Consider the following 26,638-nt stretch of genomic DNA (forward strand, 5'->3'; position numbering starts at 1 on the left):
ACATTTATTGGTGTATTGATTTTACTCATCTCAAATCTAAAATATGTTAACCATATAGTGTCTTTGACACAATTTTAATTTAACTAGATTTCACAAAATGATAAGCAATTTGCATACACCCATTTCTATATTTCTAGAAGTAACCATTTTTATCAATTTTTCACAAATGAAATACAAATTTGCAATGTATTCAGACTGAATATTCCTTGTATTTATTTCTTTCTTCATCTGCCTTACCCTCAGCTCTAATAAAAACATTAATTTTGCTTTGGGTGTCTGCAAGTATGCTAAATAAGTACACTGGTTTCCTTATGCAATTATATGGTAACAATACCTTCAAAGAAACAGCCCTCTGAAACTATTACACAATTCATTTTTCATGTGCCAATTTGATTTCACAAATGATTACTCCCAAGCTAAAGAAGTAAAACCAAGTGCAGTAATTTAAATCAGTTTATTTCTCTGCAATGGCAGATTACATTTGCAAGACTCTAAGTGCAGTGGAGTTCAATTATCCTTTTACAGACTATAAAAGTTTCCATTTAATGGTCAGAATGATTCCTCCAATAAAAAACAAGGTTAAGAAAAAAATAATAGGTCAAATTAATGATGTCAAACTCTGTTTTGCAATTAAAAGTGCAATGCACATGGTTACAACATCACTTTACTTCTACTACAGATAAATTATATTAGATAACAGAACACCATTGAAGGACTGGCTTTATAAGAGCAATGGCACAGACAGGAATTTAATTCATACACATTCCACAACATTTCAGTTTATAAAGCTTAAACTTTAAAGGAACTATTGGATTTAGACTGACCTCATTATATTTTACTTTTTTACCTCTGTCTGGAGCCCATTAGCTTAGGTTTCATTTAATTTATCATCTATGAAGACATCCAGTTTGGGTTTAAATTATACTGTAAGATGAAATCCACACTACGTTTCTCAGTAATTTGCTCAAAGATTGATTGCATTCATTATTAAAGTTGTCTGCTTCATTTCAAATGTTTCTATCTTCAGTTCCTACTGCTTCTTTCTTCCTATACTGTTTTCAGTTGAATGTCTTCAATATTATACAGGAAGACACTTTTACAAAGTAACTAAGTACAGCCTGATCAAATACCACACTGAGATCCAACTTCCACTGTACAAATACTTTCCTATTCATGCAAATGATTATACTTCCAAATATTTTCTTCATCCCTAAATAAAAAACTTAAAACTAGAATCAAAAACTGTATTCCCATACTAGACTTTTTATTGAAGGCAGGCCAAGACCAGCATTTCTCTACAGCCTGAAAAAATAAAGGTAGAAAATCCCTAGTGTTTCTTATTACTCCTTAATTTTAGGAAGAATTCTACTCTCAAAGTAGAAAACTAGAGGAAAAAAAATGGATTTGGTATGGTAAAATTCAGCATAAAAAAACCAAACTAACTTTTCTTGAAGCCAGTAGGTTGGTTTAGAAAGACTGCATTACATATGTCAGGTTAATTGGTGGTTGTAACTGCAGATATTTGGTGCAAGTTGAAGGGTTACCAATTACTTTGCAACTTCAAGTCATTCTTCTCAAAGCACTTTTACACTCATACATATTCAGAAAATGCCTATTGACCTGCATCTCATAGTGCAGAATGTAGCCAGAAGCACTTTAATGTTTTCTAAATCATCGGTCAGTCTGTACCAATCCTTAGTCCTGAGAAGAGCTATTTCTTGACCATTTGCTAAATCTAAATAATTAGATAAAAGTTGAAACAGCTCCTTTTAAGAAACAAAATTCTCCTGAGATCAGGACAGGCAATTTCAGGACATAATATGAAGTTGAGAGGTGATGTCTGATATTCACAGAATGCTTGAAGGCTGGAAGGCTCTTCTGGAGGGCATTTTGTCCAATCCCCCTGCTCAAAGCAGGGCCAGTTACAGCTGAGACATGCCCAGATTGCCTTTGAATACCTCCAAGGAGGAAGACAACAACATCTCTAAGCAACTTGTGCCACTGCTCTGTCACCCTCACAGTGAAAAAGTGATTCCTGATGTTCAGAAGAAGGCTCCTGTGTTTCTGTTTGTGCACATTGCAACAGTTGCAGTTCTGTCACTGGGTACCATTGCAAAGAGCCTCTCTCTGTCTTTGCTTTGTCAGGTATTTGTATACATTGATAAGGCCTTCTCCAACCCTCTTCTTCTGCAGGGGTCCTAGGGGTCATTAGCATTATTAAGTTTTACATTTGCATTTGTGATTTAGCTTGTTCTTATTTGGCCAAGGCACTCCTAAAACCACACCTTAAACGAACTTGTACATTTCTTCTGGGTACATATCTGGGATGGAGTGGAAATATGGAGACAGGTATCTTCTTCACAATCACATAATCATAGAATAGGTTGGGTTGGAAGGGACCTTTAAAATTCAGCTAGTCCACCCCCCTAGCAATGAGCAGGGACACCTTCCACTAGACCAGGCTGCTCAGAGTCCCATCCAGTCTGACCTTGAACATTTCCAGGGATGGGGCATCCATAACTTCTCTGAGCAATCTGTTCCAGTGCTTTACCATCCTCATGTCAAAAGAATGTATTCCTTACACCTAGTCTGAATCTATCCTTCTTTAATTTAACCCCATTGTCCCTTGTCATATCTCAAAAGGCACTGCCAAAAATTTTGTCCTCATCCTTTTATAAGCCCCTTTTGAAGAACTGAAAAGTCAAAATAAGATGTACCCAGAGCCTTCCCTTCTCCAGGTTAAACAACCTGAATCTCCCTTATGAAAACATATCTCTATATAAAATTACTGTACAACATTACATGGTCAGCATGTATTTATCACAACTAGCAGTGACTTGCTAAAAATGTGGAGGGTAGAACATGAAATTGCACAGACAGCTAAAAGCAAACTATACTCTTCTGGACAGCACCATGAAGATCTTAATGTTTGGATGAAAGGGGTTTCAGAACATCAGAATCAACCATTATGACTGGATAGTTCTCAAAAAGAATTCTCAAAAAAGCTGTCAAAACACTGGTAAATCTTTTAGAACATTTAAATAGTACTAATTCTACTTTTGTTTTTCCCTGTCATAACAATTTTTAAAAAAACTATAATGCCTGTAATACTTCGTAAGTTCAGTGAATTAATGCAGAAGACCTACTGGACATACACCACCTAGAAACTGAGTTTGCAATAAAAGTGGATTTTTTTTTCTTTTTTAAAATAATTAAACTGGCAGAAAAAGATACATTCAAACCTCAACACACAAAACTTACTCTGATTTTTGGTAAAACCCGACGAAGTGTTTCTGCAGGATTCTGTCGCATAAGGACTGGAAGATTTGCCACCACACTTGTTCCTTGGATATCCTGACCAGAACTTACAAAAACATAAACATACAATACATTACTCACTATGATGATTACAAGCTCATGGCTTTCATTAGAAAACAAAACAAAACCAAGAAGAACAAACCTACACTATTCAGGTTTTTCACGCAAGCAATGAGGCTTCTTTTTTTTTTTTAATATGTGGTAGAAGACCACATTTAAAAAATCAACCTATCAAGCTATTATATATCATTTCCTACATGGAATGTTTTAAATTTTAGTGTAGCTGTGCATAAAAATGTGAAACTTTTGAAAGATCTTTTCAAACCAGATGATCAAGGCAGTGGTTTCATGGAATCTTTTGCCTTATGGCAATACAAAGGAAGGGGGCAAATAGAAGATATACATGAAAATAACACACAGGGTACAGCATTTTACCAGAAACCTACCATTATATCCTTTTTGTAGGGAAAGCAGTCAGATGTATAGTCATATGCACACAAACATGATTAAAAAAGGATGTAAAAAACTTGGTTAAATTACAGACCTTGTACCTTTCTCCTCATTCTATCTCATTCAATGGCATCCCACTTGAATTGAAATGGAATCCCAATTGAAAAAGGAAACAAACAAAAAAAAAAAAAAGCAGGATGGGAAAGAAATGGTAGGCAGCAATGAAAAAAGTATGAGGTGAAAAGAAAAATTACTCAAGTAGATCAACTCCTAGAATAGAATCAGAAAGCAAGAGGGTCTGGATGCCAAAATTAAAACTAAACATCAACACATCCTTTTCCTTTGGCAAGGCATGCATATCTTTGTGTTATCCAGTAGTAATGCAAAAAGCCAAGGTAACTTGGAGAAGCTTTTTAATTTAAATTTTATTCATTTTGTATCAACATGGAAGAAACCCTAACTGCTAAAAAATGCAAACAAAATGCTACCCTTATCCTTCAAAACGTAAAGGGAAGCATTTCCCTTTAAATCAGAAATTCTTAGTATCTGGCCAACTGCCAATTAAGAAAGTGAAGCAGGAGGCATTTCAACACCTACACAGTCTGTAATTTTCCAACTGCAGAAGATTTCTATTTCTACCAAATGAGCTGCACCATAGATTTTCTTTAAATATCAAAAACTCCAGAATTATAGTGAATTGTTGCTAAATGCTCAGCCGTACACATTTTTGTACTAATAAACAAATTTAAATAAATCCTGTATCTTTTCTTCAGAGTCACAATAAGCTCAGTGTTTTGAAGGCACTATTCCTTTATTAACAGTGCTAACTATAGAAGAACACAACAGAGCCCTATACTTAAAAGCAATTCAGCTCAGCCTCTTTTGTGCTAGCAAAATCCACACACCATTTAAATATAAAACTTCAGGACTCATCTTCTGAGTTCATCCTACAGGAGATCCCAGTGACTTAGCAATGATGGGAATCCTCATGCAGGGAGGGAAGCTCTCAGGCCCCAGTGCTGCTGCCCAAATACTTCCTTCCTCTGCAAAAGCAGCTGCTTCCTGCTGGACAGTGGTACCAGACCTGGCCTAACTGTAAGACCCCTTGTAAAGCAGTTTTCAAACACTTCTCAAGCACAAGCATAGCACTAAGCCTTCTCCTTCTAGCCCCAGCATTTGCTTTTACATTTCTTTTACCATCATAAAATGAAGTCCACATAACCATTGTGGTTTCTTGCAACTGAAGTAAATCCTCCTAGAAACCATTTACAAACATTTGAAGGACAGAAACGTGCCTGCAAGCTGTCAGCCTGGATTTGTGAAGGGGAAGTCAATCCTGACCAGCCAAGTTGACAACATGTGACTGGCTGAGAAGGTGGAAGTTGTTTAACTTCTTTTAGCAAGGCTGCTGACATTGTCTCCCATCATATCCCCATAGATAAACTGATGAAGTACAAGCTGGACAAATGGAAAGTGATGTGGACTGAAAACTGAGTGAACTATTGAGCCCAAAGGGCTGTGATTAGTGGCAAGGGAGCCATCCACAGGTGGTTTACCTCATAGTTTACCTTACTGGGGGCAATAAAGTTTTCATTAATGACCTGGACGATGGGACAGTGGGCACCCTCAGTATGCAGATGACACAAAACCAGGAGGAGGTGTTGACAGACCAGAAGACTCTGGTGACTCAACAAACTGGAGAAACAAACCAACAGGGATCTTATGTTCCAGCAGCAGGAAACTCAAGTTCTGTAGCTTTGGCAGAACAGCCCCATGCACCAGTAGAGACTGGGGGCCAGCCAACTGGGAAACAGCCTGGCAGGAAAGGACCTGCAGGTCTCAGTGGACACAAAACTGAGCTGGAGGGAAAGGCAGCTGACAGCATCCTGGGCTGCACTCAAGAGCATCACCAGCAGCTCAGGGAACATGATTATTCTTCTCTATTCAACAAAAGAATCTCAGACAGGTGGCAGTGAGTTTGTCGCAATATTTGTGCAGAAGCTTAGACAAAAGGGATTTTTAATCTTGAGAAGAGAAAGCCTGGGGGCCTTATTTGACATGTATAAATTCTGATGTGAGACAGTAAAGAAGACAGAGGCAGATTCTTCCCAGCAGTGCCCAGTGATAGGATGCAAAACAATGGGAACAAATTCAATACACAGGAAATTCCACTTAAACCTTAAAAAACCCACAAATTCTTCTGTGTCAGAGTATTCAAATATTGGAAAGAGTTGCCCACACAGGTGGTGCAGTCTCTATGCATAGGACTCAAAATCCTGCATTCAAGACAAGACTCTGAATACATTGCCACTAATTGACACTACTTTGAGCAGGAAGATGATCTCCAGAGATCCCTTCCCACTATACTATGATTTTATTCAGGGTATGTGTTGCCAATTTTGCAAATTTTCATGAAGCTCAAGGAAGACAATAAGATTTCTTATATTAATTTTTAAAGCATTTTTAAAAACAGATTCTACAAGGTAAGAACAAAGAAAATTTTAAAAGTCCCAGGGTACTGAATTAGAAACATTTCTATTTGGAAATGGATGGAAGGACTACTCCTTCTGCAGCATGAAGAATGAAGATCAGTCACTGAAAATACTGCAAGACAATATTATCACAAAGGAATTTGAAAAAGAAAAGACAGATTTACATTTCTCTCTCCTTCATTCACACTAGCCTACAAAACACAATGGCAGGAGCAGAATACAGTCCTGTAAAGAAGACTGAGGTACAATGTTTACCCAAGCTCTAACTGAAGCTCTGTTTGTGTAGAGGCTTTTCTTTCACACTGTGGCTAACTGCACCAGTTTGGCAAAAGTGGTTTGTTAAATAGCCATTGTTGAATCAACCACTCAAGTCTGTGTTCTGTGTAAACAGAAGTTCTGATGAGTGGTTGCAGGGAATTACAGCGTTAACTCAACACCCCTTAAGTGACATTATTTTCAGTGTAAGATTCTATAACATTCTGTGTTGGTCGAAATCTGAATTTGTTGAAGACAGAAGTAAAAATTTAGCAACTTCAATGAGTGAGGGATTAGAACACCACAATTAAAAAAAAAAAAATATTAAAGCATTCAGTAACTAACTGGGTATTAGGAAAATGAAATTCACAAACACTCAAACCTGAAAAAGGGTGTCCACAGTTGTGGGAATCTTTGGACACATTCATAACTCATCTGTACAATGTCTTGAGCAATGTGAGCTAACATCAAATGGCATCAGACTTGGAAGCTGGCTCTGCTTTAACCAGGGCATTGGACCAAATGACTTCCAGGGGTCCTCAACCACCTGAACTATTCTGTGACTGGGATTCATAAATCCTAGACTTAATTTCCTATTTGTATAAAAGCTCAGTATCTGACAGGATTTAGCCTTTTCAGAATTATTCCATTTCAATTCTCCCCCCAGGATTTCTGTTTTCCTGTGCAATCTACAGTTGCCGAGGCAAACTAGAAATCCAGATAAATATTTCTGTCAATAACATAAAAGTGTGTGGCTCATAAGACTTCCTTGGAGAATCATCTTCAGTTTATTGTGAAAAATCTACATGGTCTATATATTAAATAAGAAAAAACTAATCTGATTTTAGTACATATCTAAACTTACACCACTACATGTGAAACTTCTGTTGTAATTAAAGTAAGAATCGAAACCCAAGATTTAGCTGTACAGTAGTTCTGTATTCATAGCAACCTTGTTCACCAGGATAGGTTTGGTCAACTGAAGTCTCTTATTTTTGTTTCCTTGCTGAATATCTGTCAAAGAGAGAAATTAGAATTTCTAACTCATACAGATACCCTCTTCTGTTTCTGAACCAAACCAAATACATTATAATGACACAATACTTTCATTCTTCTTAATATCATCAGATCCATGAGTTTATACATTAATTATTATGAGTAAAAATTGAGTTTTTCTGCCTTGAATTTTAAGAAAAGTTTCAAGAATGTAAGTGCCTCGAAGGAACACATTTTTCCTCTCAAATATTACCTCAATATCAACATTACAATCTCCTAGAAGATAAATGTTTCTTCTTCCTTAGAGGACTTATAACACATATTGCATTTTATATGGTTTCTAGGTAGAATTCATTTTGGCATTTTTTATTTTGAGTCTGAATGTAAAAAGTAAAGCTGGTCTTTTTACTTCAAGATCAAGATAATGCCATTTCCCATTCCTAGGTGATACAGCAAAAATGAGCTATGAGCTGGTATTATCTTTCATTCTGCCAGTCTTCATTCACTGACCCAGAATTTATAATTTTCACATTCAACCAGATTTGTCATGTTCACAGCATGCATTATGTGTTATAAGAAGTCTTCTGAAAAAGTACAAGGCCTGTAATTTTTCTAAACTGAAAGTGAAAAAAAATCACAGATGCTAACAGAATTCTAGAAGGGTAAATTACTTCTGTTGACCTAAATTTGTCTTATAGTCTAATTTAGACACAGGATATCTTTTCATTCTCCAGTCTTATTTTTTCTATATCAGTATACTTCATTCACACAGAAAGGAAAACTTTAAATGACCTAATAAATGCTAAAATCTACTTAGAGTCTTCTTCAGTTTGTGGGTCTTACCTGTGTGGAGAATTATAAACACCAGATCCCAAAGCTTGCCCTTTATTACTGTGTGTATTTCTATCATGCCTTCTCAGCCTTTCTGACTATAGCATATTCTATCTTGAATCAATTCCATACTTCTTTTTTCATAGCAACTCTAATCTAACAGTCCTAGAAGCTGATGAGAATTTTTTTTTAAAAAGAAAGTTGTAATTGTACATTTCAACCTCTCCTTTCTAAACTGACTCACAGGTCTAAAAAAATTGTTTATTTCTTCAAGATTTATTGACAGCTCTAACAGAAGCTGCCACTTCACCTCAACCCTTGCTATGAGTCTCTTCAATCATTTAAAAACAAATTATGCTATGCTAAATCCACTTGCAATTCCTCTGCATGCTATTAAGAAAAGCACATTAAAGGTTAGGAAAGCAACTGTTAACTAGTTTCTGCCTGTATCTGCTTGGCTTCATAAAAAAGTGCTTTCTGTATTTGCAAGAGTTGAAGACAATGGTAAAAGCCTGAATAAGCCTAGCCTTTTAGAATCAAAGTACAAGTAGAACTTCTTACTAATCTTTCAAAAAATTCAAACTTTTTACAATAGGCTTATAATCCCCATAACAAAATCCTACTAACAGTAGAACACAGACAAATGGTAAACAAAACATACTTTGTACATGAGTTGATCAGCCTTTTTCAAAATCACAGGGACTGGGTCAAAAGAAAATGCAAATATAAAAGAATCATAAAGACACTAAAAAAAAAACTGAGTACAGAATGAAACTACAGGGTATTAGTACAGTGATTGAGTGAAAATCCACAAGAAAATAAAAATAAAAAACGCTAAAGAGAGGGTTTGAAGCTTTTGATCACAGCATTTTCCTCATATACAAGAAAACCATAACTAGATATCTTAGATATACTTTATATAGATATCTATATATTGTAAGTAGATAGGCATTATATCTAGTAATACAATCTAAGCTTATGTTCTAAATTGATAAATATAGGAGTCAAATTGTGAGCACTGAAAAATATATCTAAAATTTTAGAAACAATTTGAAGTTTTAGCTGTAGAAGCAGCTTTATTCCCAGCCAAGGAAATTAACTGTGAGCTCAGAATGACTTTCAACAGTTCATATTAAATTTCTATCAAATTACTGCTGTAAGGGCCTGATGACTCAAAAGCAAAAAATAATTAGGAAATGAAGATGAGCAGTGAACTTACTCCATATAAGAGCTAGATTTTAGACAAGTTAGAAGTGGAAAGCTTTGCTGGTTCACATTCTATTCATTATTCAAGGAGTATACATAGCTTCAATACTCATACTTTCAAGTAATTTGGACTCCTATTTTCAAGTATACTCATATTTTCAAGTATATTGGACAGCTCCTTCAGACTGATGCAGTTCCAGACATCAGCAATACAGCCTCAAACAGCTGACTCTAGTGCTGCTTTCTCATGTATCAAAAGCAACCATAGATCGAAGGCAGCTTTCTGAGGCAAATACACAAATAACTAAAAACTGCTTCAATTTCAAGCTGTTCCTGATTCATGTTATGTCAAAAAAAAAAGTGTTTTACTTGCTTTATGTTCACTTTGGAAAGTAGGATAAAATTCGGCTACTTAATTAAATAGAAGAGTTAGAGTCATGTCTCTCAAACAAACATAACATTTGTTCCATGTTGGAGTGGACAATCAAACCAGGTAATACATTTAACATAATAAATTGAAGTAGTGACACAAATCTTTCAAATTTCCAGCTCTCTGACAGAATAATTTCAGACAGTAGATAAAAACGAGCATTACATATACAGATAATTAATCCATATCTGCATTCTTTGTAAAACCATTATCAGCACACCATCAGAATCCTCCTGCCTACCTGTGCTGGTTTGGCCTGGGGTACAGTTAATTTTCTCCCCAGTGGCTGGTACAGGGCTGTGGTTTGGATTTGTGCTGAAGACAGGATAGATTATAAAGAGATGTTTTTGTTATTGCTGAGCAGGGCTTACACAGAGCCAAGGCTTTTTCTGCTCCATGTTAGGGAGGAGACTGGAGGTGCATGGGAGACTGGGGGGAGACACAGCCAGGACAGGTGATCCAAACTGACCAAAGGGATATTCCAGACCATATGGCATCATGCTCAGTATATAAAGTGGGGGGGAAAAGGAGGAAGGAGGGGACATTTAGAATGATGGTGTTTCACTTTCCAAGTCGCCATTACACACGATGGGGCCATGCTCTTCTGGGGCTGGCTGAACACCTGCCTGTGGGAAGCAGTGAATTTGCTTTGCTTTGCTTGTGTGCATGGCTTTTGCTTTCCCTAATAAATTGTTTTTATCTCAGCCCACAAGCTTTCCAGCTTTTACCCTTCTGATTCTCCCCCAGTGAGTGAGTGGCTGCGTGGGGGCTTGGCAGCTGCCTGGGGTTAATCCAAGTCACTACTCAATTATGTTTAGGTAACTGTAGTAGTCCTAGTAACATTCCCTATCTTCAAAATCACTAAAATAATCTTAAATAGCCTTTTGCTACACTATTTTTTCCTCACATATTAGCTTATTTTTTTAGTGATATAGTTATCCCAGAAAGAGTTTGACGTTCTGCAATGGAAAGAATAAACAAAAACATTTACCAGTAATTCCACCCACATTTACTAAAATTAGTCCAGAACCATCTCTGAAGAAAAGAATATCTCTTTCCTTTGAATACATATCAAATATGCTCAGCTGCAGAGATCCTTCACAGCATATATTCAGTGTTAAGCATCAGAATTTCTGGCTTATGTATTTACTATGTTGATATCAATATCATTCTATGGAAGAAAAAGTAACACAGAAGAAGAAAAATTATGTTAAAAAGCATCCATTGGTACAATACTATTTGCATGCCATTCCCCTGGCCTCCTCCCCATGGTTTGTTTGTTACTGAAGAAGAACTTTAACTGATCACTGAAAGGTTTGGGACAATCAATCTTTAGTCTAAGTTCATGGTGTAGAATTAACACAATATATTATTTTCATGAACAATACTTTTGTTAGCTATGTGAAGAGGCATCCATGCAAATGGATATTGACTGGCAGAATTTGCCATAAACACAGCCCACAGTGCTGAAGCTATCAATATTATTCTAGTGCATAAAGAACTCCAAAGTTCTATACAACTTCCATTGTTGTTAACAATGGGCTAACATAGTCTTTACAGATGTCACAAAACCCATCTCAGTTGGTATTCACTGTGCAGTCCCCTGAAAATAATGAGTTTAAGGCAAACCCCCAGTCGCAGCAATGAAGGCAAAGAAAATGAAAGTGAGAAAGGGAAAGGAATAACATTTGGGGGAAAATACTCCCAACATCCTTTACCAAAAGGCAGGTAAAGTGAGTCATGAACATCTCAAATGACCTATCAAGTACTAAACTCTAGTTAGAATCTTTTTCAACTTGTGGGTTTTACAGGTGGGGGACATTATACCCAACAGATCAAAAAGCTGCCACATTCCAACTGTTCATTTAAAAAGACCAAAACCACCTTCTTCATTTAATAAGGAAGATGAGATACTGAAGAAAGTTTTACTTAATGCCCTCAGAATTTGCAATGAATATGTAAGATATAAAGATCTGTATATCAATTTTATTGATCTATCTACCCTCTAACACATCATTCTCAAACAGATGGGAAAGTTTAAGTGATCAAAGCACAAGTGTATTTATCCACAATAAGAGTTGATTTTTACATACCAGTATGCATCTAATGATTTATTACAAACTTATGGTGCAAGTATTTTCTTGCAACACAACAAGCATGCACAGTTCAAAAGAATTTACAAGTAACCCTTAAAATACACTTAAGTTTGCTTTACATGGTGATAAAAACAAGAAGAAATAGATATACTCTTGGGTTAAAACCTGTAGTAAATAAGCAGGTTAATTTTAGGTATCATTCTTTTCTGCATTGATTTAGTGACTATCAATTGCTGCAGTTGGAAAAAAACAAAAATAAAATTGAATCTTGCCCTGAATGTAACTAACTATAGTCTAACTAACTTCTAGTTCCCAAAATGGCAGAGAAATAGGTGTCCTAGTCCTGAGCTTTGAAATGAAAGTACATAAAAGAGATTAACTGTTTGTAACAGAAAAAGTTTGGTGCAAGCAGCAATCAGGCAATGACTCATGTTTTGCTATTTAATATGGACATAAATCCTCCCCCTCAAAAAGCTCAGTTACAATTTCAGCAGTGAAAATGGGATCTTTTCTGTTTCTCCATTTAAAGATAGGATTTTTATCTCCAAGCCTGCCCAAGAATGTAAGCAATATTATCATACAAAAAAGTGTATTAAAGCAGACGCCTTTCACATTTCTCTTTTACATATGTTTATTCTGCTAGAAACAATACAATCAACCCTTATTTACAACAAAAATACAATTAGCATGTTTAAAGCATTTTCCTTCTGTTCCTAGTTGAGCCTTCTCAATATATGCTTGGTAACAGAAGTTACCAAGCAATTTCACTAAGGAGGAAGAAAAAAAAGCCAGTATATACACTTCAGGAAATCTGACCACAAGCTGGTCAGCTGCACTTCTCATGCAGCACAGACAAACAGTAAATCATCCTATTTTGTAGGCATAAACTACTGCAAGCAAAATGCAATGGTTTTATTGAGTGCAACATCACTTCTGCTGTGCAGTTCCTATCAATTGTATTATCAAATGCTTTGATCCACCTGGAATCCAACTTCCTTGTCTATTCCAACTGATAAAGAGAAATGCTTTGGAATTAAGCATTGGAATTAATGCTTTGGAATTAAGCAGCTTTGAACAGCCTTTATTTAATTGTAGCATAAACTGGTGGCTCCAGTGCTTAATGCTGTTCTTTGTTGTTCAACAATAGCCATGGGGAGGCAGCAGGGGTGGGGAGAGAAAGAAGCAAATTAATACCTACCCAAATTAATTTACTGGTTTTACTTCAAAAAATGTTGAATTTTTACTAGAGGCATAATTGAAAATTTGGACACAAAGCTACTTGGATAAACAAAAGTCCTCCAAGATTTTCTGTTTATACCTTTTCTCTTAGACTATCACATAAAACCCCGTGGAAACTTATGCAATTTTATTTAAAGTTGCATTGCTTTGCCATTTAAAAAACTAAAAAAAAATTATAACATTCTGATTTAAGATAGATTTCGGAAAGAAAAAAAATATTTTTTCCCCCCAACAATCAAACAGGAGATTTAACTCTAAAAACTTAAGAGAAAAATGCCCTAGGAAAAAATCCCATATTGGTCCATTTCCAAAGTTAGAAGTATTCTCTTCGGATGATTCTTGAAAAATGGATAAGGACAAGAAGAATGCATAAATTGCTTTTTCTCCCTATTTGAAAGAATGTAGGACCATGCTCTTTGAGACTGCAGCCTTTCTTCACCACTACACATCATATTGACTTAGCAATGTGGGTCACCTTCATTTATAGAATCTTACAAACATTGTCTTTTAAAAAAAAAATATCTGAAGTCTTATAACAAACCTCTGTTACTATACTCAGCTTGGACTCACACACACTTAAAATGATGGAATTCCATTCATGCCAGTTGATCTATCCCTGCATGCACACTGCCTACACCTGACTTTCTTATAGTAAATTCAAGAACAAGTAGAAGAACGTGAAAGTAGGCATTACATAGAAACACTGAGGCTAAATTCACACTGTAACATGTTTCTGTAAACAAAGCAACTGCAATTTTGGAATTATGCAATGACTAAGAAGGACTGTCTATATGTAGCCTGTTAGGAAAGGTAATATATAAGGGATAGATGGGCAAGACGTTTCCAACAACAGTTAATGAGTTCAGCAAAGCAGAGCAATTACCCTTGGTCCTGCTCTGAATTGATGTAATTGACAAGGAATGACTCAGCTACACTGTACATGAGAGTTGTACACATTCTCACAGCCCACAGTCACGTAACATGGAATAAACAAAACTGCTGCTAGAACAACTGCTACCAAGATACAGGGACATATCCCAAGCCTGATATTTTCATTTCTTAACATTAACTCCTCACAGGGTAATGTTTTGCAAAGAGAAACATGCAGAAACATTTATCTGAATGTAAAAGAGGCTAACTAGAATAATTTAAATAAGAATACTTGCATCACCAAGAGTCCATTCAAATAATAACACCGATGTGAAACATCTGGTACTTTCTGCTTGTGTAAAAGTATCAGGCAGCAGCAAAAAAGCCTCAGACAGATGCATCCAAGAGATCTAGCAAAAGTTTTCAAGTAGTTCTTTGTCCCTTTCTTCATTCTGTTTAATTATCACTCTTACACCAGAAAGACATTTTTCTTCCAGATACAAGGGTGGATAGGCCATAGGGAATTAGCATTCAAAGGCAAAGATTCCATCTTGTCAAAGTTTGGTTTTCAAAGCCTGCAAAGGATACTGTTACTGTTCAGACTGCAAAGACACATCCACAACCTGATCTAGGAAGGTAAAGATTCACTGGGGTAAAGGAGAGAATCAAGATCTAAGAATGCCAGTGACACATTAATTCTCAAAGGGTAAATTACAAGAAAAACTCAGTTATGAACAATTCCCATCAATGTGCTTTTGTATTACTGGTGTTTTTTAAAAAAACCTTGCCTGAGGACATAACTGTCTTTGGCTAGAGATGCCAGTTCTGGCATCAGTTTTTGAATCTGAAGTGACCTTATTCAGGTACAGAGTCCCATAATTGTGTATCATGAAAACAGTTCATTCTTTAGCTGTAATACGGGTTTTGCCAGACTATGTCAATAGAAGCCCTTGCTATAGAAATCACTTCAATTTCCTGTTCTGTTTGTCCTCAAGAACTAAAGAGAACTTCTCTTACACAAAAAACTGCCCCTAAAAGATTAAATAAGATGTTCCTACCAATGTTGAAGATCTTCTCAATGAATAATGTAGACCTCGTTGAGTTGCTTAGTCTCAAGCCCAGTCTACATTCACATTCTGTTTCCACTGTGAAAAAATTTCTCTCTAAGTGATTAAATGATCCTGGTTTTGTTTCCTGTGACATAAAGCTTTGGGCTCCAAGGCTTGACAAAATCCAGGATAACTCAGTGCTGGCACTTAGAGTACCAGCTGGTGGAACAAGGAAAAAAACATTAATATTACTAAAGTTAACTCTAAAAATAGCTAAATGAACCATTATACAAGTTTACCCCAGAGAGCAGGATTAATTTTAAATCTCAACAAAGCTATTTCTTGTCTTGTTCCAAATTCTTCTGTCACAGCATATCTGCAAAGGCACAGATACAGGCCCAAGACTGCAGTCCTAGTTCCTGAAGTCCTAAAATTATAATCAGAATTTCCCCTTAGTAAAACAACTTCACATAAAGTGTACAGTGTAGCAATATGAACCAATATATAGTGGAGTTCTATCTACCTTGCTTTGCAGAGATTCAGAAAAGATTTAAACAGCCCTGAATGCAAAAATACTAGGTGTATCAGCACATCAGCACTGAGTCACTCTTCTGAAGAGTCTCAAGAGTACTCAGATGTTTTGGGACAGGTAGTGGTGCATAGTACTAACCTGCTTTTAGGGAAAGAGTGGCTGAATCAGTACTAACTCCTGTCTCTTCTTTGTGCTAGCAACATATGGAGTCAGAGTGCAGGGCCACGGAAGCATCACATCATGACATGTGAAGGGCTTCCAATGCCTACAACAAGGTAGTCCCCAAAACACCATAAGGAATTTGCAAGAAAGACATGTTCAGTAAATAAGGAATCAGTGGGATGTTCACATTTAGAGGATAGTGGTCATTGTTCCAGAGTCTCAATGGGCATCAGTGATGAGTGGTGTCCCTGAGAGGTCTATACTGGGACCAGTGTCATTCAGTATCTTCGTTAATGGTACAGACAAAAGGACTGAGTGCTGCCTCAGCAAATCTGCCACCAACACCAAGCTGAGCTTTGCTAGAACATCATGAGGTTTAACAAGACCAAGTGTAAGGTGCTACACCTGGGTCAGGGCAAACCCTGGTGTCAACACAGGCCAGGGGATGAACAGATCAGAGCAGCCCTGCTGGGAAAGATTTGGGGGTGTTTGTGGGAGAGAGTCTGGATGTGAGCTGGCTACTACTGCACTGTGCAGAAGCCAGAAAGCCAATTGTCTCCTGGGCTGCATCCAAAGCAATGTGACCAGCAATGCAATGTGACTCTGTACCCTCTGACTCTCATGAGAGCCAACCTGGAGTGCTGGGTCAGGTTTCCTCAGCAGAGAAAGGACATCAACGTGTTTGAAGAAGGGTAACAAAGACCCTGTTCAGAGGAGGGTCACAAAGACAACTAAAGAGATGGAGCATCTCTCCTGTGAGGAAAGGCTTAGAGAATTGGAGTTGTTCAGCCTGGAAAAGAGAGCAGCCTCTTACAGAAGCCTTACAGTACCTAAAGGAGTCCTACAGGAAAGCTGAAAAAAGACTTCTTACAAGGGCATGTAGCAATAGGACAAAGAGAGATAGCTTCAAACTGGCAGTAGGTTTAAATTGAGTATTAGAAAGAAATTTTTTACTGTGAGGGTGGAGAGGCACTGGAAGTGATTGCCCAGAGCTCCCAACCCTGGAAGCATCTACAGCCATGTTGGATGGGGCCTTGAGCAAAGAGGCCTAGCTGAAGGTGTCTCTGCCCATGGCAGGGGGTTGGAATTAGATGACCTTTGATCCTTTCTGACCCCAGCCATTCTATAAAAATTGACTAGAGATTTGTGTTTCAGTCACTAGCATACAACAGTCATTATTTTACAGGGTACTATCATGTGAAAGCATATTCAGACTAGCCAAAACTGGACAGCTCGATCTACTCTTTGAAGAGTCTGTACCTTTGATGTATTCTAACACAAAATATTATATTTTCCCATCTACATAGATGCATTTCCAGGACTTGACAAAAACCAGTCCAATATTATCATCTCTTGCCAAAGCAGGCAAATGATAAAATTTAAATTAGTATTATTGAGCAAGGATTAGTATTATTGAGGAAGCTCCTTATGCGCACAAAATGTTTTTTATAAACACTTGGAACTTACTAAGGAAGGTGATATAAAGAAGAATTATGTTATTTATACATTAATTATGTGACATCTAAAATGAATTGTGCAACTGTTTAACCTATTTATTAAATGCCAGTGCTCATCCAAACAAAAACAAAAGAAACTCACTCTCCTGCTGGGCGACGGGCTATTTATGTATGGGATACATCATGTAGGAAGAAAGAAATATGGGAAATATTTTGCTGGATATTCCTATGTCAAACATTTCTAGGAGAGGATGATAAGGTTTTCCTAGGACAACAGAACAATTTTTAGAAGTTAAGAAAACCCACAGATTTTTCAACTGTGTTTGATATTCAAAAATATCAAGCTAGATAGTTTCTCCTTATTATGTCATGAGCAAAGATGCTCTGAAACACAAATAAAATTGGCATCTCCAGAGAAGAATCTGACAACACATAAGGAAGAGCTACCTGGTCTCACACATCACAGCTCAGGCAGACTTCCAAATCTCACACAGAGCTGATCTCCCTTTCATGACCAGATGAACCATGTAGGAATGGTGTAGAGTGTGGGTCTTTGACACTGTTTCCCACATCTTTCTTCTGGAGAAGCTGACAGCTTACCACTCGGATGGGTGTGCTGTTGGCTGGCTTAAAAACTAGCTGGAAGGCTGGATGCAGAGAGGGGTGGTGAATGCTGCTGCATTCATTTTGCAGATGGTCACTAGTGGTGCTCCCCAGGGCTCAGTGCTGGTGACAGCCCTGTTTGATAACTTCATCAATGATCTGGACAGGGGATCAAGGGCACCCTGGGTCAGTTTGCAGATGACACCAAGTTTGGTGGGAATGTCACTGTGCTGGAGGGTAGGAAGGTTCTGCAGGGAGATCTGGAGAAGCTGGATCCATGGGCTGAGACTAGTGGTATGCGGTTCAACAAGTCCTAGGGTCAGGTGACCCACTGTGCACTGGGGTCACACAGTGCCACAGGCTGGGGCAGAGCGGCTGCAAAGCTGCCTGGTGGAAAAGGACCTGGGGGTGCCCTCTGACAGCAGCTGAACATGAGCCAGCTGTGCCCAGGTGGCCAAGAAGGCCAATGGCATCCTGGCCTGTGTCAGCAATGGTGTGGCCAGCAGGACCAGGGCAGGGATTGTCCCCCTGTACCCAGCACTGGTGAGGCCACACCTCAAATGCTGTGTTCAGTTCTGGGCCCCTCATGACAAGAAAGAGATTGAGGGGCTGGAGCATTGAGGGCAACAGAGCTGGAGAAGGGTCTGGAGCACAAGTCTTGTGAGGAGCAGCTGAGGGAGCTGGGGTTGTTTAGCCAGAAGAGGATTACTCTTCTGTATTACTTTCCACAGCCACCTGAAAGGGGTTTGGAGCCAGGTGGGGATCAGACTCTTCTCTCAGGCAACAAGTGGCAGGATGAAAGGAAATGGCCTCAATCTGTGTTAGGGAATGTTCAAGTTGAAGATCAGGAAGAATTTTCATTAGTTAAGGCTGTTCAGAGCAGTGGTAGATTCTCCATTCCTGGAAGCGTTCAAAAATTGACTGGACATGGCACTTAGTGCTATATTTTATTCGACATGGTGGTGTTTATTCAAAGGTTGGACTCAGCGACCTTAGAGGTCTTTTCCAACTTTGTGATTCTTTAAGTCCATTTTATGTCAAAGGCCTTGTTATACAACAGCTGATACTTTCTATCCTCTGCTCATTTCAGCCAGTACTTAACTTCACAGATTCAAAGTACATTCAGAATCAGAGTAACAAGAACCACATCTGGTTTGCTATTGACAGCAGAGTCATCTACCAGCTGTGACTTCTTGTTTACACTCCCATTTATAGCAGCACAAGCAGTTGCATTTTGTTCCACACTTTGCTGGAACCAAGCATCTGAAAATTTTGTTAGACTAAGAATGTATTCCCTTATGAATGTATTATCTGACTGTGAGATTGTGTGGCTGCAACAGCATCAGTGCTGGAACACAAAACTTATGAGTACCATGCAGTCACATAATGAGAGTTGAGCTTCTCTCTGATATCAGGAAAGCTTCTTTCAGCTTAACTTGACTGTGAAACCAACCACCAGGAAACCATAACTTCATAAATACCATAAGCCAGTCAAAGTTTCAGGCATTTCACCCCCTCCCAAGCACTGTTCCCATGCTGCTATTCAATTCCTTTGTGCTGGCACAGGTCTTCTTTAAAGTATACAAAGTCGTGGACCATACAGTTGATCAGTTTTAAAACTAACCATCATTTTCAGGGTTTGCCTCAGGTGAAGTCCCCAGCATGCTGTGCAGACAAAAGGGCAAACATAGTTCAAACACTAGAACAGGGAGAGGATTGGCACTGCCATCTTCCTTCACTGTAGCCTGAGAAAGAAACCTGAAATTTTTCTCTCTCCTTTTTTTTAATGCTTCTCAATGCACTACAGTAACTCTGCTCTGTATATTCACAGCTGGCTCAGCTGCAGTTTCAACTCAGCAAACATGAGAAGTATTTGCACCAATCTAAATTTAAATAAAGGTATGTGACTTAGCAGCACTTTAGGAATCTACAGGTACACCTTTTACTTTAGGGTGAAAGAATCAATATTATACTCATTAGTTTATTTGCATAACACATTTAAGGTCAAACAAATTGTTCATCTGTCCAAGTAAGTGAATCAGAATGAAACTTTTATAAAACTTAAAGTTGCAATTTGAAAAATAAAGGATGGGAAAAATGAAGAAATACTTTTTAGATTGATATTTACAGCTTGACAGGACAGATGGAAGAACTATTTTCCAATATGCTGAGCATTACAGCTGGATCATTAGGACCATAAACTGTATAACTGGAATAGAATAGCCAGTTCTCATGATTATGTAACACACCAAAAAAATCGATACAATGCAGAAAATCAGCTCCTAAAGTTACATGTAAATGAAAGCTTTCATTTAAAATCAAATTATTTTAAAGTGATTTGCCTGAACCTACAGAAAAGTTAAATTTTCCAAAATTAACACCTTCACTAAAAACCAGACCAAAAAAAAAACCCACAAGCTTTTAAATAGTAGTGGTTTTGACATTCACAATCAACAACATATAATGCATTAAAAGATGTTTAGAATTTGAGAATGCTCTAGCTAATCAAGGATAGCTTGTACAATACAGTACAATTTTTCTTCTTTTTACTGTGGCCTTTTTAAGACATCATAACTTTAGAGGCATTGAATTCTTTCCAGTCTAGACAGAGTATCTATTGTGTCTTCAAGAACTGTGTTAAATGTTTTAGAAAGGGATTGGATTGTTTTCTACACTGATAGATAGGATCTCTCCAAAAACAATAGTTTTGTTCCTAAAAGGGTGAATAATTCAATCTTCCACCTTGATAACTCATTATTACTGTGTTATTTTGAGTAAGACACAAATGTCAAGGTCTGGAAGCTTTAACACTAGCAGGCACAAATGAAAAAAACATAGCTGAACACAAAATCATACACTACACACAACAATGCAAAAGCCCTAGGGAAATCTATCAGAAAAGTCCTCAGAAAACAAACCACCCTGCAGTGGTTATGCCAATAAGCATCCAGAACCAGATTCTCATCAGGCAAAGAATACTTTGGGCTGTATACCCAAGAGTGAGCTACGGTAAGACAAATTAATATAAGTAGTAACACCAATCAAGCATCAGAAAACATGGAAAAACTAATTACAGGCAAAAATTCACAGCAGGAATAAAAATTATTGTCCCCAAGCTGCTTATTGCCACTGTCCTGGTACAGGTCATGATGCCCTGTGGTGGAATGCAAACTATTCAGTTGCTTCAGTGTGTTCCAGCAGCTCCTCTTAATCTGCTGATGGTTTTATGATCAGCCATCAATCTTGACACTGACTCGGTTGAGAGTCAGTGCTGTTTTGCTGTCTTTGTTCTTCTCTTGGGCCAGCATCATACAAAGTACAGACAGAATACAACTCTTCAGTGATTCCTGTTAGAGGCTCCAGAAACCACCAAACACACAAGTTGAAGCTCTAATACATAGTTCTGAGACAATCAAATCCCTCTTCCTCCCTAAGTCCCTAAACCCATTTGGTTTCAATGAAAAGTTCATAAACATCCCTGAGAGTCTGGTCTAAGGAAGCCCAGTTCCTCTACCAGAATCAAGGTTAAAATAAATTACAGTCCACTTTGTTACCACATTCTTATTAAATTAGAACTTGCTCAGTCTAACTGCAGAATGTTACCTAATTAAAACTAAGTATTCTGGGCGTCAGCAGTTTAAAGCAGAAGTTCATTTATACTCAGGTCATATTAAAGTGATCCTAGCCACCAGGAGAACTGCTACATCCTCTCCTTTTGCTTGCAGAACTGTTTCTATATCCACATGATGTAGCAAATCGAAGAGTTGGATTTATCTGACAATTAATGCGACTAGAAATTATCAGCTTTACCTAGATCTTCTTATCAATCCACCTCATTACACAGTTATCTGAAAAACAGTACTAGCAGAAAAGGGGAGACTGAAAGCAAAGACATTCACTAGCAATAATAATGAGAGAGAGATTAACTTTCCAGGATTATCAAAATTACAATTATCACTTTAGAATGTGAAACCAAATTATGATAGGCAACAACAAAAAAACAATTGCAATGAAATCATGTCTCTATGGAACTGAGATCTCACATAAGATCAATCTATCAATGTACTCACCACATGTTAAAAACATTTGTAGGTATATAAATACATCACACTTAAGAGAACACAATGAACTGAAATTTACAAAATCTGTGACCATACATCATGGCTAGACACAGACAAGACATTGTGGAAATATAAAATAATCATTAGATGGTTACAAATACATACAGGATGAGCAAAGCAATTAACTTCACAATGTCAAGTAAAAGTCCACACCAGAAACTGTATGGTACTACTGGCAAATGAGAAGCAAAGAACACAAGAAGTGAAAAGAGAAGAATAACTGATGAAACTCTGAGAGCTGGAAAATTAATACCTTCTCATATATACAGTAAGCAAGAATCAGTCACTAGGGAAAAAAAAGAAAATCTATCTCCAACCTGGATCTTAGTGCACCCATTTTCAGACTACTATAGTAAAAGATTCAGGAGCAGAAATCTTCTAAAAACAAGTATCTAACAAACATACAACAACTCTGCATATAAGCAAATATAAGCAAATCCAAGTTCAAGGGTGGGGAGGAGAAGTTTGGGGGCAGGTTTTAGAAGTAAAGGATGTGAAAAGAGAAGAAAGTGGTTGAGTTTTTGCTCAGAATGAAAGCCTTTAAAATGTGAAGACTCTTTCTGAACTTTCCCAGAAAATCACTAGTAAACATTAGCTTTGCTAATGCATACAAAGCTTCTACCCATTACTAATCAGTTCCATTGCACTGTAAAAGCAACCCGAAAGATACTCACCTCAGTAAATTTAAAATCTTCAACTTGCAGATTAGGGTGCAATAAGTAAATGACAATACAAAAACCATTGTGACAAAAGTAGTATTCTGATGCTACCTGTAGATATTTAAGATGAGAGATCCGCTTTCCGTTACTGTTCTTGTATATTTTTAATGTATATGGAGATACATCCTTTCCAAATGGGATACAACAGATACAAATTGTCCTTAAGAATTTGTTTCAACCTCAGCAAAGCTATTTCTATAGATAGACTTTCAGAAAAGGCAGTGGCTTTTTGGATTAGATCAAGGTTAGTCCCACATAAGGAACAACGTGAAGGACAGTGAATAATGCATCTGTGTGAGAAAATGAGGCAAAGAAAGACTGGACTGATATTACTATCAAACAGCAATAGGCAGGTATATTGTATTAAAACAGAGGAAAAATTCCTGACAAGCCAGAAGTACATACTCTTGTACATTATATAAAAGGTACTACTAGGTTACAGGCAGCTTTTCAACTCTGCTTTTACTCCATTCAGTATAAGGACAGCAACATGCTATTCAACAGCAACAGCTTCCACTGGATGACTGTATTAACATACATGCACAGCAAGACTAGCTTACAAAAACCATATCAAGCAGATTGAAGGTTCCTTTCAGCAATGAGAACAATGCAGAGGGAAAAATGAACGCTTCATTAAAAGAAAAAGAATGTTATGTGTCGAACAGCTGCTGGAGTAGAGAAAATCACATAAAGATGTCAGGAGAAGGTCAAGGCCAGGTTGAAAAGCAATTGATAAGATGAAAGCTATGAATGCCATTTAAAAAGGCAATTATCTAGTTAAGACATATATGCTGGAAACATGGATTTTTAAGTGGAAAAGAAGCAAAGAAATTTGCTACACATTGGAAAAGAAAAAAATCATCTATGCTGGTTGTTGTAAGGTAAAACCCAGAACAGATACACGTCCTTTCGGTGATATGTACCACATGCAAACGGTTTACTCTGAATTTCCCTGCAGTCAACAGACTGCTTTGATTACAGCAACTAAGAGCAAAGCAAGTTTTAAAAGCCTCTATTTAATAAATTCCAGTAGTCAGTATCAAAAGCAGTATCAGCAGTCAAAAATTATTACTTACAAATACTGCCATGCACCCCAAAAAGAGAAAACTATATCACCAAGAATATCCATTCTAAATACTGAGCACAGGCTTAAGACTAGAAAAGCACTTAAAATAGCAGAATAAGCAAACTGAGAGGGAGCTGCAGCTGGTTCTCCAATTACTAGGTATTGTTTAAAAATGCATATTCAACTCAAAATCCCCCAGAACATTTGTACTCTCAAAGATGAATTACACAGTAGTTGAAAGATCCATACTTTAAACTACCAAATTTAAGTTATTCAAATAGCTGCAAATAAATATTTTCAACAAGAAGGAGGAGGTAAGATGATGAAAACCAGAACAGAGGGAAGTATTAACACAGTATTTTCTACAGTAATTTCTAAGGACTAAAGAACTAATGTCTCAAGTTTTTTCTTCTGAAAGTCCAAACACACAGGATGCTAGAACAGCTCTGTTACCAGCTTGTGTTAACTGCCTATGAGTGAATATTTGCTTGGAGTGAGTATGAACTCCCTGAATTATTGGTATTAATAACATTGACACTCAGGGAATCTTGCAAAATCAACTACAGGGGAAAAGACGATTAAGTACAACCCTGTGATGGTGAGGAACATATTAAAAGATCAGAAATTCTTATAAATGTACACAGACATCCCATTATAGGGTGATTTTTTTGGAAATTACAATACCTATTTTCATCTTGCCTAAATGCTTAACATAGTTGAAGGCAAAAGAACTACTAATAGACTGAAAATTAAAGGAGTGAAGAGTAAAACACTAAAAAAGCTGTATGTAAACACAATGGTCAGCAATGTTTCACAGCAACATTTTAGGAAATACCTGAGTAGATAAACAGCTCTTTCAATATCACTGAGCTCTTCATCAACTGTCAATCTTTCTATTTCTTCTGGTGTCTGTCAAGTGTGAAATAGAGATTATGAGTTTACAATGCTTGACTACTTCACTGTTTTAATCTTAAAACAACCCGCTTCTCCCCACACATACAGGGATAGCTTCATGAGTAATCTGAATTTATTCATGAAACCTCCAGCCAACATTTCAAATTCAATCACATAAATCTTTTACCAGGAAAAGATGGAACGTCAGAGAAGTACAGTTTCAAGTCAGACACTATCACTATTAAACAAGTGGCATATAATTTAATCTAAAGACCCAAGCTAGTCTATTTGTTCCCATCTTAATATTCTTATACTGAAAACATCAAATCCCTGCTATATGGAATTCGAGATTGTTTATTATAAAATGACTGAGAACGAGGTTTCATATCCTGGTGCTGTTCAAACAAACAAACAAACAAACCAAAACAAACGCTAGAAAAACGGTCTTTTCACTTATTTGTGCATAATTAAAACAGACCCAATTTAAAATAGATTTTAAAGCACCGTTCTTTTTCGAGGTATATATACCTTCAGGCTCCTGCGTACTGGCCTCTCTATAATAGTTAGTTCCTGCAGGTCTTCTATGTATCCAAAAAGACTGCTATGACTAAAATCCATTTTGGAGAAGATTACTGGGCGCATGTAACAACTAGAGCCTTCGGCAGCCGTCGCTGTCCCCGAGCCTCACATCGCAGCGCGGGCGGCAGGAGCGAAGCCCCGGGGCGCTCCGGCGGCCGGCAGCGGCCCCGGCTCGGCGCACACACTGCGGCAGCGCCGCCGGCCGCCACCCCCGCCCGGCCTCCTGCCGGCAAACTTTCCGCTCCGCCCGGGCGGCCAGGCGGCGGGGCCGGCGCCCGCAGCCCCGAGAGCCGCTGCGGCCGCTGCTGCCTCGGCGGGCGGGAGTTTCGAGCCAAGTTTGCCCTCGTCGCTGGCCACCCCGTCCGCAGCGAGGGCGCGGGGACCGCGGTGCCCCCGGGCGCCAGAGGGGCCGGGCGGACCCCTCGGCCTCAGCTCGTTCCTCAGCAGCGGGGCAGGAGGGCAGGGCAGGGCGCGGAGCGGAGCGCAACAGCCCCGCTGCGGTGCCCGGGTGCCGCCTCCCCGCCCGCCCCGGGAGGAGGGACGGTCGCTGTGGTGCAGTGACGCTCCCCGCCCCCGTCCCGCGGCGCAGCCCCTCGCCTCCGTCCCCGGTGAACGCCGCAGCCCCCGGCCGGGGCAGCCCCAGCCCCGCCGAGCCGGTCTCCGCGGCAACGCGGCGCTACCGCGGCCTCCGCGGGCAGGGCAGGGCAGGGCAGGGCAACGCCGGGCGCGGCAGCGCCGGAACGCGCGGAGGCGCGGCCCCCTCGGCGCCCGGCCCCGCGGGGCTGCCCGGCCCCCTCGGCGCCCGGCCCCGCGGGGCTGCCCGGCCCCCTCGGCGCCCGGCCCCGCGGGGCTGCCCGGCCCCCTCGGCGCCCGGCCCCGCGGGGCTGCCCGGCCCCCTCGGCGCCCGGCCCCGCGGGGCTGCCCGGCCCCCTCGGCGCCCGGCCCCGCGGGGCTGCCCGGCCCCCTCGGCGCCCGGCCCCGCGGGGCTGCCCGGCCCCCTCGGCGCCCGGCCCCGCGGCGCTGCCCGGCCCCCTCGGCGCCCGGCCCCGCGGGGCTGCCTGGCCGCGTGGTGCGGTCCCGGGGGCTTCCCGTCGCACGGCGGCAGCGCCGCGGCCGCTGCTCCTCCACCCCTCCCCTGGGGGGCGCCAGCGGCACTGGGACCCCCACCAGTGTCGCCCGTCTCACCGCTGTGTCAAAGCAGAATTACACCGGGGAAAGTGAAAACAAGTGCTGTTTTTAATGAAAAGTCCAAACCAGTTTCTTCCCCAATGAA

The 26,638-nt window shown here is 39.2% G+C and overlaps 1 protein-coding gene across 4 annotated transcripts in view; it reads right to left on the reverse strand.

Moving 5' to 3' along the window:
- PPP4R4 (protein phosphatase 4 regulatory subunit 4) overlaps positions 1-26,151 on the reverse strand; it is a 59,180-nt gene extending 33,029 nt beyond the window's left edge. Inside the window, exons 1-3 of one of the 4 annotated variants that reach the window (XR_011679136.1) lie at positions 25,315-26,151; positions 24,728-24,801; positions 3,262-3,364 (exon numbers count right to left, since the gene is read on the reverse strand). Coding sequence is in view for 2 of the 4 variants with exons in the window: in XM_071426553.1 (XP_071282654.1) it covers positions 3,262-3,364; positions 24,728-24,801; positions 25,315-25,428 (291 nt within the window). In the remaining 2 variants the exon portion in view is untranslated. Of the gene's footprint in view, positions 1-3,261; positions 3,365-24,727; positions 24,802-25,314 lie in introns of those variants that run through there. The other 3 variants (XM_071426553.1, XM_071426555.1, XM_071426556.1) reach the window with 3 other exon arrangements.
- Positions 26,152-26,638: the final 487 nt, after the last annotated feature.

The sequence above is a fragment of the Agelaius tricolor genome, unplaced genomic scaffold (genome assembly GCF_023055355.1).
Source record: "Agelaius tricolor isolate 1412-34295 unplaced genomic scaffold, bAgeTri1.0.p SCAF_5, whole genome shotgun sequence".
NCBI lineage: Eukaryota > Metazoa > Chordata > Aves > Passeriformes > Icteridae > Agelaius > Agelaius tricolor.